Here is a 13,697-nt window from a genome sequence, read left to right on the forward strand (position 1 = left end):
GCTGCTAGGGCAATGGAAGGGAGCAGGTGCTATTGATGGACCTCCCCCTGTTCAGTTCGCAATCGAACATTCAAACCTACTGAAAGTTTGACTGTGAACTTTGAACACAAACAATTTGTTTAGTGGTGTCTTTCCACGTTTGAGTATGTGGTGAGATACTGCTCAGTTACTAAAATATGGCATGAGTTATATTATGAAGTCAAGTCAAGACCTGAACTGAGCAAAGCTAAAAGGGAGGGCCAGCATGACTGGGGCGTGCAGACCAGGTGGAGCGTGTATTTGGGTGGGAGTATATGCAGGAGGTAAGGGGGTGGTTACTCACCTGATTGGAGTACGCAACCTTGAGGGGTGGTCTTGCCAGGATTAGGAGGTGGGTTGGGTCTTGTCGGAGGTCATTCGGAGCTTGTGTCAGCACGGGGGGTGGTTTCTCCTGCCCTCCATCCCTGGAGCTTTTCGTGTTTTATTTTGCTGTTTTGGTTCTGGTTTGTTCTTTGTGTTTGTCCTGTTGTTTGTCTTGTGTGGGTTCCTTCAGTTTGTTTCTTGTCTGGAAAGGCATTTGTGTCCCGAGGTGTTTGTCTGGTTTTCTGTTTTGTCATGGCAGCTGACAAGGATCTCTGGATCTTTGAAGGCGGTGCTGGAGTGATAATTTGGTGGATTATGGGTTGGGCCCATCGTAGGTATGGGTGTTCCTTCCCAATTATAAGGTCACGTTGGTAATGTGGGAGTTTATTGGCTGTATCTGGGACTACGTAACTGTAATATTGTCCCCGAGGTGGTGTAGTAGCAGCTGGGGGCCTTTTCATTGGGTGTCAGATACGGTCAAGTTTTTGGATGTGAGTAACGGTGCCTTTGAATACCTTGGACCCGGTTGGGATTATTACTGTCAGTTATTATTTCAGTGTACTGTAAGAAGTGTTATGTTAGAGTGATGTTAAATAAATGGGCCGCTATGGCCGGTTTTACACCAAAAGAAAGTCGCGTGTTTATTTAGGTGGGGGAGGTTGAAGGGTGGTGGCGGTTTTTATGGATTAGGGTAAGTATTAGCCTCGATATTCTGCATGTCCATCAGTCATGCAGTATTTTAGTAGTGAAACATGCACTGATGTTTCAGCTGTCAGTGGGGATCCCCGCTGACAGGTGAACGCAGGGCTGTGGATAAGGGGGTACCACCAGCCCTCCTGTATGGGACCCAGGCCAGCAGGGGGCCCAGGACCTGGGTGAATTGAATGTGGGCAGGAAGGGTGAGCAGGGCAATTACTGGAACCAATTCCCTGTATGAAGAAGCACAGCAGTCAATCACTCAGACTTCAGTAGAGAACAGTCAAGTCACAAGCTGAGTTCGATAACAGTTGAGCAGGTAGTCAAGCAGGTAGGTACCAAGCTACGAGCAGTATCAAAGTCAGGGACAAGCAGAGGTTGGCAACATGCAGGCCACGAGGTTCCGAACTAATAGGCAAAATCTTGGTCAACAGTCCTGGTTAGGGTTGTAATAAAGGTAGGCAGAAAAATAGATTAAATAATTTCGGACTTACCTTAGAACGAAGCTCTCCAGCGGCACATTGTCACCACTGACAGGACTTCCATCTTCACCCGGTCTTCCTTCGTAGGCTCTGGCCATGCCGCAATCATGTCACTCCCGTGTACGCGTGCAGGAGTCTCAGCAGTGGCACAGAGCTTTGAAGGAACGACATGGGAATGCCATTCCTTCAGAGCACATGCGCCAGTGACACCTTCAGCTGCAGGGACACTGACTATCTCCTAAGTGGTGCATGGTTAGGAGATATTCCTTGTACCTACAGGTAAGTTCTGTTATAAGCCCACCTGTGTCCAGTGGGAGTTTAGTTCCACTTTAATAAGGCAGTGTGGCTTCACATGTACTATATTTACTAAGCAACAAAAACCCATTTTCTCATCTAACATGTTAGACACATAGGGGTTTATTTACTAAAGCTGGAGAGTCCAAAATCAGATTCCCTTCTGCATAGAAACCAATCAGCTTCTAACCTCAGCTTGTTCAATGAAGCTTTGGCAATGAAACCTGAAAGCTGATTGGTTTCTATGCAGAAGGGAGTCTGATTTTGGACTCTCCAGCTTTAGTAAATAAACCCCATATTGACTCACCGGCCACTGTATTAGGTCCACCTTACTAGTACCAGGTTGGAACCCCTTTTGCCTTCAGAACTGCTTTAATCTTTGTGGCATAGATTCAACAAGGTGTTGGAAACATTCCTCAGAGATTTTGGTCCATATTGACATGAGTTACAGTTGCCTTTCTACCATCTCCAACCAGTCTGCCCATTCTCCTCTGACCTCTGACATCAACAAGGCATTTTCCTCCACACAACTGCTGCTCACTGGATATTTTCTCTTTTTTGGACCATTCTCTGTAAACCCAAGAGATGGTTGTGTGTGAAAATCCCAGAAGATCAGCAGTTTTTGAAATACCCGGACCAGTGTGGCACCAACAACCATGCCACGTTCAAAGTCACTTAAATCCCCTTTCTTCCCCATTCTGATGCTCTGTTTGAACTTCAGCAAGTCATCTTCACCACGTCTAGCTGCCTAAATGCATTTAGTTGCTGCCATGTGATTGGCTGATTAGCAATTTGTGTTACCAAGCAATTGAACAGGTGAACCTTATAAAGTGGTTGGTGAGTGCAATTATTTTCTATGTGTTGACTAGCTGGATGGGGATCTGGGGATTTTATTTAGACCCCATTATTTTCTAATGACAGGATTAGGTAAATTTATAAGTCCTTCAATTTTTTCTTAAGACTAATGTCATCACTTGTGATTGTTCCAGGTAAAAACAGAGTGATTGTGGTGATGGATGAATTGGGGAACAGCGATAAGGTGGCAAAATCTTGGATTCTGGAGAATCAACCTAGTCTGGGAATGTTGGCCAGAGACATTCTACTCTTCAATAAATCGGAAAAAATGCAGCATGAGAAGCCCAACAAATGTTTAAATGTAGACAGGAATCTGGGCACAACGTATGAGAAACTTATTACACTTAAGGAAATTCTGAGGGAAGAAATGACTTCTGCTTTATTTTCCAGTTCATAAGAAGGTTTGGTATATCTCCACCTCAGAAATCATTATAATATCAAGTTGGTTGTTTCTAATCATTTCTCTACTGATATCACTCTATGTGGCAGCAGACTTTTGGTATGGAGAATGTGAGCTTCTTGGACAACTACCATCACCCCAGGAGACCAATGGGTTCATAGACAGTCCAAATGTCACTGCAAGCCACCCAATGGAATTAGTTACAGCTATTTCAAGTAACAATAAGCTGAAAAATAAAGATGTTTACAGCCATGTGAAAAAAAACTTTTGTTCATTGAACTTACCTAATATTATGTCCCTCAAGGAACACTTTGACTTTTTCTCAATATCCTTGAAATGAGTGTAGACCCAAAATCAGTTATTTCTCTGTGTTTCGTGTCATGCCTCACTATATACAGCTTTCTTGAGCAAACCATTTTTTGTGTATCTGTTGCAAACTTTCATACCTGGAGATCCTGCCAGTAAAAGCACTTCCTAACAATGCTAAGCCCCTGGCTCACAATTAGCAGCAGGGTCGTTATACTGACTTGTGGTTTCCTTCAATTGGCTGTTGGGCTGGCCATCACAAAGACCTGATAGGCAGTAAAACGGTCAACTGAAGGAGCTTGCAGGACATGCTGCCAATGTGTGAATGTACTGAAGGAAGACCGAGGGCTGGGCCCACAGATTCAGAGGGTACACGATGCACACAGACACAGACAGCGGTTCTTTTAAAACAATTACGTTTACTGAACAGTTATAGTGATCATGTAGCTGAACATACGTAAACAGAATGATAACAGCGCATAACCATACAGTAAGAATAATACTGTCTAACACTAACCCCGTACTTGCGGACTTTCCCCCAATGTCCAGAAAGCAGCCTGGCTGCGCCTGAATGTTCCTGAGCAAGATATAATGTTGGGTTGCACCCTAAGTATTGCGGAATACTATTTGTAATCCAAAGGAAAGTGGAGTGTGTCTCTTGTAACTTTCTGGTATATCCAAAATGTCACTGAACACGTGTGGTGCGATGTGCTGAGGCAAAGCCGCACTTACAGTTCCCTGGCAGGCTCTTGGTGCTTTCTCCTGACCCACTCCGGAACCGGACCATACAGTCACATGTTTCCTGGTCTCGTCTGGAATCTTCCCTAGGTGCCCTCGCCAGATTCCACTGTGAGCCGTAAATCCTCTTCCAGGCCCCACACAGATTCTCCAGACATCCTCAGCATCCAACAGCCAGACCCAGACTCCACTTCCTCCTCAGCACAGGAACTCCTCCCCTTCCCATAGAGTTTGTGATGCAGTAAGTCATTTTTTAATTGCAGCCTCAAACCTGCATTTACAGTTCAATATGACCCTTCTGAGGGTCCTACTCGGCCCTAAATTAGTATTCATTAAACTTTATAGGGTAAATAAGCATTTATCTTGTCTTAGCAAAGGTCACTACAAAATCGATTCTTGTACTTTGCTGCCATCTACTGACCAAAGAGAATATTGCAGTTTAACATTACACACCAGTATTAATCCATGCGTCACACCCTTACAGTTCTATAGATAGGGTCGTGGATAAGGGGGTACCACCAGTCCTCCTGTACAGGGCTGAGGCCAGCAGGGGGGCCCAGGCAGCTGGGTGAATTTGATGTGGGCAGGGAGGGTGATCGGCACACCAGGGGTGGGGGGATTACTAGAACCGATCCCTTGTATGGTTCTCTCTGCAGCAGCTGAAAGTTGGCTTCTTCTCCTCTCCCTCCCGCTGGCTTTCAGCTGCTGCAGAGAAATCCATACAGGGGATTGGTTCTGGTAGTTGCCTCTCTCTGGATGGGGAGTAGGAATATGACACCCTCCAGGCACCCCTTCACGCCGACAGTACATAAATATGCGGCCCCACTGGACTGGGCTTTTTTCCATGGTCTCCTGATCACTGTGATGGCCTCTGATTGGCTATCATAGTTATCAGTCACTGTGAAGCCCGCCCCTGTGTTTTATCTCACTGAATGGGGAAAAGAGATGCGTTGGGGTTTATTTACTAAAGCTGGTTCACTCAGAATCTGGTGCAGCTCTGCATGGGAGCCAATCAGCTTCTATCCTTGGCTTGTTCAATTCAGCTTTAGCAATAACATCTGGAAGCTGATTGAGTGAGTGAACCAGCTTTAGTTAACAAACCCCATTGCATTTCTTTCTGTCCTTTCAGAGAGAAAAAAGTGTGTGTAAAAAAATAAATAAATAATAATATTAATAAAAATAAATAAATGAGATACCTAGATCAAGGTTTTATCTAGGTGAGTGCCAGGGTTAGTGTTTAGTCGAGGTCAGGGTCAAAGATCAAGGGTCATGGTCATTTTTATTCTGGTCAGGAATTTTTTTTTTAATTTTTAAATTAGTATCAGTGTCAGTTAGTGTCAGTTAGTGTCAGTGTATTTTAGGCAGGATGAAAAAGAAAACAAAAACAAAATGCACACCATTGTTTCTGGGCTGAACTCTGGGTACAAACAACTAACATATACACACGTGGTATCGCTGAGATCATCAGGAGCAGGAGAATTTATTCTGAGTTGATATTTTTTGGTAGGTTATGGTAGTTGCAAAAAATATACAGCTACATTTAAAAATATATATATATTTTTTAAATATTTTGGGCCAGTTTTCCTTTGACAAAAAAAAAATCAGGAGATATCCATTACAGGGGTGGACTGACCATTTGGAAACTCGGGCACTGCCCGAGGGCCCGAGGTCAGTAGGGGGCCCCATTAGATACCCCTGGTACCTTTTTCATGGGCTTTTTAAGTTTGGGCAAGGACACAGGGGCCCCATGATCCCCTATTGCCCGGGGGCCCCATGAGTTGTCAGTCCACCCCTGATTCATTACCATTCACCACCAAATGAAAGTCTGATTTGAACTGAAGAATACAAGGTATAATTCACCTGGATGCACAAAGCAGTTGTGATGATACGGACGGTTTTACTAACAAATGTCAAAGTTGCAAAATTGTGCTTAGGCATTTAGATTTGTTTTACCATTAGGAGTGAAGGGGTTAAAGGATTTGGAGGTTCCTGGTCAAACTGAATTTATTTAACAATTTCTTGTATTGGTACATGATCGCCGGGGCAGTGCCCACCCCCATACTATTTTTAGCTCCTCCTTGTCTATTAGCCCACAGAATGGGAATTGCTAATTTGGCAGTTTTTGGCTCCTATGGATTTCAGTCGGGTTTGGGTTTGGCATCTGAACTTTCTTGAAGTGTACCAAACCAGGGCAGTTTGGCTCCTCACTATGAATGATAGCGACAAGCAAAGACAAAAACAAAATAATTAATTCCTTCCCTATGGCTCACACAGGTCCTTTAAGGAACTCAATGCCAGGGGCATTTCCTGGGCTTGTGATCACTCGGATTGCCTGTTACTGGGACCACGTAATTGGGGGCCCCTTCTACCAACATGTAATGATCAATGTGTTATAAGGAGCTATCAGTGCTGGGGGCACATAACTGAGCGTGCTCCTTGCACAAAACACATGCTGGCTGTATGCATATAAGTAGCATGGAACAAAACCCACCTCTGTTCTACCACATCTATGTGTACAGCCAGCAGGAAGGGATTAAAAACACATACTATTCCTTCAAATCCATCAATGTTTTTTTCGCAGCTGAAGTTTTATGTATGCTTCTTTTTCTCTGTGCCACCATCTTGGATCCAGGGTCATTTCGGGCCATGTGTCATCTCCTGACTTTAACACATGGTCCCCATATGACATGCTATGCGATCACAAAATCTCACAATGCTTTGACAATCTCACAAAATGTTGACATTAAGGCCTCATTCACACAGCCACACCAATCTGTACAAGGGCCATATTCACCCATGTGGGACTGCATCCTGATCCATGTATCAGACCTGCACAGGTGGTGATGTGCATGAAGATCCATACAGGTCCATGCAGCTGGCCAACTGTCCTTGTGTTGAACAGCTTTACAAGGTCCTGCAAGACACACCTGTTCATCCTGCCGTTCCCATGGGTGTACGGATTGGTACATCAGTGTGAATGAGGCCTTACGGACCGGACGCCTTCTGGGATAAGTAACGTGAATATCCTAAGAGGCTATGGGTGGCTGAGGGAATGTCACTCTTGCCTAGGTATCCTCTTCCATCTTCCTCGTGTTTACATGTCGTGTATTGTCTTGTTCCCCGGCCCTGATGAAGAGTGAGTCCTGAGCCTCAGAAACATGTTGGCTTTTTCTCCTGACTTCTTGTTATGAAACATAAATCCCTATTAGACTTACAGAATTGCGGTGTTTTCATATTCATATTTCACATTTTCTCTAGGCAAGAAATAAGAAATGTAATAGGGAAACATAGTAAAAAAAAAATAATAATTTACTAGACTAAAAAAGAATATGACATGTGTTTGTATAAGGGAGAGTGTGATGAAAGTGACTTAGAAAAAAGTTTGAATAAGGATAAAAGGTCTTCTTCAAGTTCTATTTAGTGTTTCTGTTAAGAAGAGTATATCAAACCTGATAGAGAGATCCCAAAGGTTGCTGGATAGGCAGAGGTGTCGGTGAACCAAGGGAATTGTAGTGAATGTGGGAGGGTACACTTGGCCTGTACATGTTAAATGTGTCTGAGAGTCTCGGTCCGCCCACCACTGCAAGTGGGACTGAATGACATCCCTGCTTCCTGGAGAAAGAACTACAGAAGGGATGTGCCAAAACCAGTGGCTAGGGGAATAGGAGGCATAACAGCCACCGTTCTTGCAAACAGGAAACCAAACAAAATGAACGGTTTGATTTGAAAATGAAAAGGCTATTTCAGAGCAAAAGTGAACCAGAAGATGGATGACATGTTCAGTACAGGTAGGAAATCAGCAACAAGGACATGTATTGTTATTATTATTATTATTATACAGGATTTATATAGGGCCAACAGTTTGCACTATAAAGGGAGACAGTACAGTTACAATACAAGCAAAACCAAAAGCATTAACAGCGCCCTGATCATAAGAGCTTACAATCTAATAGGGTGGAGCAAGTGGTACAAAAGGTTATTACTGTGGGGGATGAGCTGTTGGAAGTGATAAATGTTTAATTGGAGGCATGATAGGCTTCCCTGAAGAGATGAGTTTTCAGGGATCGCCTAAAGGCAACAAGATTAGGGGACAAATGAACAGTTTGAGGTAGAGAGTTCCAGAGGATGGGAGATGCTCTGGTGAAGTCCTGGAGATGAGCATGGGAGGATGAGACAATGGAGGTTGAGAGCAGGAGATCATGAGGGGAGCAGGGAGGGGGGTTTGGGCAATATTTGGAGACAAGATTGGTGATGTAACTCGGGGCAGAGTTGTGGATGGCTTTGTATGCTGTTGTTAGTATTTTATATTAATTTGCTGGGCAATGGGAAGCCAGTGGAGGGATTGGCAGAGCGGGGTTCAGACACTGAGCGGTTGGTAAGGTAGATGATCCTGGCAGCAGCATTCATGATACACTGAAGAGGAGATATCTTATGGAGAGGTAACCCTAGGAGAAGGAAGTTGCAATAGTCCAGGCAAGAGATAACAACGGAGTGAACGAGTAACTTGGTGGTTTTATTGGTTACAAAGAGGTGAATTTTAGAGACATTAAGGAGGTGAAGTCTACAAGCTTTTGACAGTCATTGGATTTGGGTCTGAAAAGACAGGCCAGAGTCCAGGAATACACCTAGTACCCTGGCTTGAGGGAAGGGACTGACAATTGTATTATTGATATTGTTATGATATGATTCGAGAGGAGAGGAGAATATATGATTCTAGAAGAAGGAGAGGAGAGGAGAGAAGAGAGGGAAGGGGGTGGGGTTTGAGTCTAGAGGGGAGGAGAAGGGAGGAGAGTAGAAGATATGATTCTAGAGCAGAAGAGTAGTGGAGAGAGGAGGGAAGGAAATGGGGGAAGCCAGTATGATTCTAGAGGGGAGGGGAGAAGAGAAGAAGCGAGCAGAGGAGAGGAAGGAACAGGAAAGGAGAAGAGTAGAGGAGAGGAACAGGAAAGAAGAAGGGAGGAAGGAAGAGGAGAGGAAAGAACAAGAGAACAAGAGAGGAGAGGGGAGGAGAGGAGATTGGAAGATATGATTGTAGAGAAGAGTAGTGGAGAGAGGAGGGAAGGAAATGGGGGAAGCCAGTATGATTCTAGAGGGGAGGGAAGAAGAGGAGAAGCAAGGAGAGGAGAGGAAGGAACAGGAAAGGAGAAGAGAGGAAGGAAGAGGAGAGGAGAGGAAGGAACAGGAAAGGAGATGAGAGGAAGGAAGAGGAGAGGAGAGGAAGGAAGGAACAGGAGAGTTGAGCAGAGGAGACAAAGGATGAAAAGGACAGGAGGGAAGGAAAGAAGGAATAGAGAAGGGACAAGGGATGGAGAAGAGAGAGAGCAGTGTGACTATTATGGTTGATGTGCATCCACAGGGAGAGACAATGTGATTGTGGTGATTGATGATGTGGAGGACAGCAGCCATGAGGAGAGGATTCAGATCCTGGAGCTTCAGCCTACTATTGAGAAACTGGCCTGTGATCTGCTTCTCATTTCAAAGACTGAAAAAAACAACACCAAAGCCCTTATGACAAAACTAATAAATCTGACACCTTTCCTATCTACTTCAGATTTGAGAGAAAGTAAAAATAAATTAAAAATTATTACAATACATATAAAATAGATAAATATGTGTGCATCTTCTGACACCAACAATGGAGTACTACTCTTCCCACTGACACCAACAATGGGGCACTATTCCTCCCACTGACACCAACAATGGGACACTATTCTTCCCACTGACACCAGATATGGAGCAATATTGCTGACACTAACATGAACGATTGAACGATGGGGCATTAATCCTCTTCATACTGACCTCAGGCTTTATGTAATATTTTTTACTTCCACAGACAATCAATCCTGAGGCATTTTATACTCCCACTGGCCACAGTCCAGCCCCCTCTAAAATCTGTAGGACATAATACTTGCCATTTGGTTTAGAAAGTTTGGGGACCCCTGCCATGTATCCTCCTCCTCCTCCCCTTGTATTTTACAGGTCAAATTGGGCGTTTATTTGGTGGTCAATGGTAATGGATATCTGCTGATTTGTTTTCTTTAACCACTTACCCCTCCTGACAAGGCCATTTTTTGCTATAGATCACTACATTACTTTAACTGACAATTGCACGGTCATGCAGCGCTGCACCCAAATGAAGTTTATGTCATATTTTCTCCCCACAGATAGACCTTTTTTGGTGGTATTTGATCACCTCTGGGTTTTTTATTTTGTGTGCTATAAACAAAAAAAGACCGACAACTCTTCAAAAAAAAAAACATGACATTGTTACTTTCTGCTATGGAACATATCCAATGAAAAAAAAAATAAGAAAATTATATTTGTTCATAAATTGAGGCTACTATGTATTCTGATATGTATTTTTGATTAAAGAAAAAAATCCCAATAAGTGTATATTGATTGGTTTGCGCAAAAGTTATAGCGTCTACAAACTATGGTATATACTGGAATTTTTATTTATTTATACTAGAAATGGCAGCGATGAGTGACTTTTAGTGGATTTGTGATATTGTGGACAATTTGACACTAACTGATAATTTGTGGGAACCAGTGACACTAATACAGTGATCAGTGCTAAAGATACACATTGTCACTGTACTAATGACACTAATGAAGGGGTTAAACATCTGGGGCGATCAAAGGGTTAAATGTGTACCTAACAGTGCTTGGTGGGGGGAACAAAATTCAGCACATCCCCGCTGCCTTGTTTACAGAAATGTGTTCTGAGTCTCTCATCGCCAATCAGCGTGTGCCGGCGGTCATCCATTGGCCTGGCACACACTGATCTGCTATGGGAGCATTCGCATGTGCGACTACACTTTCTAATAATCCCCTCCCCCTTCATTTATATGTGTCACAACTCCGCCTCCTGAAATATTGCTGAACACCGAGTCACTACACGGGGCTATCAGTACAATCTGATATTGATTTTATGCAAACAAAGCAATAAACAACTAATCAGGAAACAAGAAGATCCTTAGTTGGACTTTATTGTAGTTTCACTCGAGATTCTTTCAGGTTGTTACCTGATTGGAGAGAGCAAAGTGCTCATGTAGACCGGCTCCATGTCAGAAGGGAAATCTCCCGCTATGCCATGTAGGATCTGTTTTATTACCGCATTTCTAAAGATTCTTACAAATATCTGTTTCCTCCACAATAAACTTTGATTTTACTCATGTTCAAACTGGATATTATAAACCGTTGTTTTAAAATATTGAGCTTAAAAACAATTGTATCAGACATGTGTGCGGTTTTTTTAATTTGAAATCATATCCACCAACAAATGAAACAAGAATTTCAAGAAATATTGATGAAAACACATATTTTTACACATATAAAAGGTTTGCCTTTTTAGTATTCTTGTGGCATTTGTTGCTGGATCCGATGACAAAGCAACAAAAAAAGTATATATATATATGTACAGAGTGGGGGAGATTTACTAAAATTGGAGCATGAAAAATCTAGAAACCTAAAAACCAATCAGCTTCTAGGTTTTATTGTCAAAGCTTAATAGAGCAAGCTGATGTTAGAAGCTGCTATGCACCAGTATATATGTATACAATATTGACACCATGATGCAGCGCTACATATACAGCTGGCTGGTGGATATACCCACCCTATATAATGGATAATAGTAAGTAACATATAAACCATACAATACAATTTTCTATATATGGTGTTGGATCTAATCGGATCTGATTCGGTGATACACAAGTGATAATCAGTGCAGAGTAAGAGTTTCTATAGAACCAATATAGGTGAATAAATTTCCTTCCCGTCTAGGGATTGATTATAGCAGAAATGAACGTGATTACAACCACAATGAATCCCTACACAGGGATAAAAACTACCACATAGGTGATACGTACTATGACCCGTATTAAAACAAACCACAATAACACATAAAAGTCCATATGAAACTTTCAAACTGCTGCATGGTCTCTCCAGCCATGCGATTTCATGCGTGCTCCTGTGCTTGGTGAGAAAGTGAAGTGAGAATCCTACACAGCAGGCATGCACGCTCACCTTCCCACTGCAACCCGCTAGGGCAGGGGTGGGCAAACTTTTTGACTTGAGGGCCGCAATGGGTTCATATATTGGACCCGGGGGCCGGACCAAGAGTAGATGAATGATGTGTATGTGTCATCCATAGTAAGTATAGTAATATTCCCCCATAGTAAGCATAGTAATTAATCCCCCATATAGTAATTCATCCCCCATAGTAATTCATCCCCCATATAGTAATTCATCCCCCATAGTAATTAATCCCCCATATAGTAATTCATCCCCCATAGAAATTTATCCCCCATATAGTAATTCATCCCCCATATAGTAATTCATCCCCCCTATAGTAATTCATCCCCCATAGTAATTAATCCCCCATATAGTAATTCATCCCCCATATAGTAATTCATCCCCCATAGTAATTCATCCCCCATAGTAATTCATCCCCCGTATAGTAATTCATCCCCCATAGTAATTCATCCCCCATATAGTAATTCATCCCCCATAGTAATTCATCCCCCATATAGTAATTCATTCCCCATATTAATTCATCCCCCATATTAAGTCCCCAAGTCCCCCCTGTGTCAATTCACTTACCTTTGCTCCGCGCGTTCCTCTCGCCGTGTTCCCGCGCCGTTCCGGTGTAGCATGAAAATCTGTCTCCTATGAGGATCTGTCCCCCTCGACGTATCTGCGCATGTGCCAGTTTCAGGCATTAGCAGCCGATCGGCGATCTCCGGCACATGCGCAGATACGTCGAGGGGGACAGATCCTCATAGGAGACAAATTTTCATACTACACCGGTATTCAGGGCGGACTGTGAGAGGAGCCCAGCGGGAGCCTAGTGGGAGCCTAGCTCCGCGGGCCGGATTAAAAGGTCCGCCGGCCCGTATACGGCCCGCGGGCCGTAGTTTGCCCATTGCTGCGCTAGGGCCACAATGCCTTTTGGATCACCCTGGATCCTGCTCACAATCTCCGGGTGGGACAGGCTCCACAGCCCCTGCTCCTTCACTCCCTCTTATACCTCTATCCACAGGCGTCAGTATGTAAGCTCATTAAAGCACATCATATGGGACCATAAAAAGAAAAACTCCATAGTGTAATACTGGTATTTATTGCTAAAATAGGATAAAAATTGCCAAAATGTCCACTCACATTTCTGTAGAAATCAACAGGCTTTTTCCACCACTAACATGGATGTAATGGATGCACCCTGGTGTACCAAGATGGCGCCTACTGGAAGTGCATCACCACGTCGCCTCTACGCGTTACACCACGCCCACATTGCTTTTATGAGTCGTCAGTCCGCCCCTGAACACCATATATAGAAAATTGTATTGTATGGTTTATATGTTACTTACTATTATCCAATATATAGGGTGGGTATATCCACCAGCCAGCTGTATATGTAGCGCTGCATCATAGTGTCAATATTGTTTATATCCATCCTGAGGGGATGTTTGGATGAGAGCTGCTCCCGTATAGACTTGTATAGCAGCACAGGAGGACCCCCTATTATAATATCAGTATATATGTATACATGTACACAAATGCATATATCCAGTATCTATAAAAAGAAA

At 43.3% G+C, this 13,697-nt stretch overlaps 1 protein-coding gene across 1 annotated transcript in view; it reads left to right on the forward strand.

Moving 5' to 3' along the window:
* The window catches only part of LOC149441015 (uncharacterized), a gene marked incomplete at its 3' end in the record, with an annotated part of 73,510 nt that overhangs the window by 40,558 nt on the left and 19,255 nt on the right, over positions 1–13,697 (forward strand). Inside the window, 1 exon segment of the mRNA XM_089657892.1 lies at positions 2,804–3,075. Coding sequence (XP_089514018.1) covers positions 2,804–3,075 — 272 coding nt within the window.

This window comes from Staurois parvus, unplaced genomic scaffold, assembly GCF_062004578.1.
Source record: "Staurois parvus isolate SC_StPar_1 unplaced genomic scaffold, SC_StPar_1.0 ptg001037l, whole genome shotgun sequence".
NCBI lineage: Eukaryota > Metazoa > Chordata > Amphibia > Anura > Ranidae > Staurois > Staurois parvus.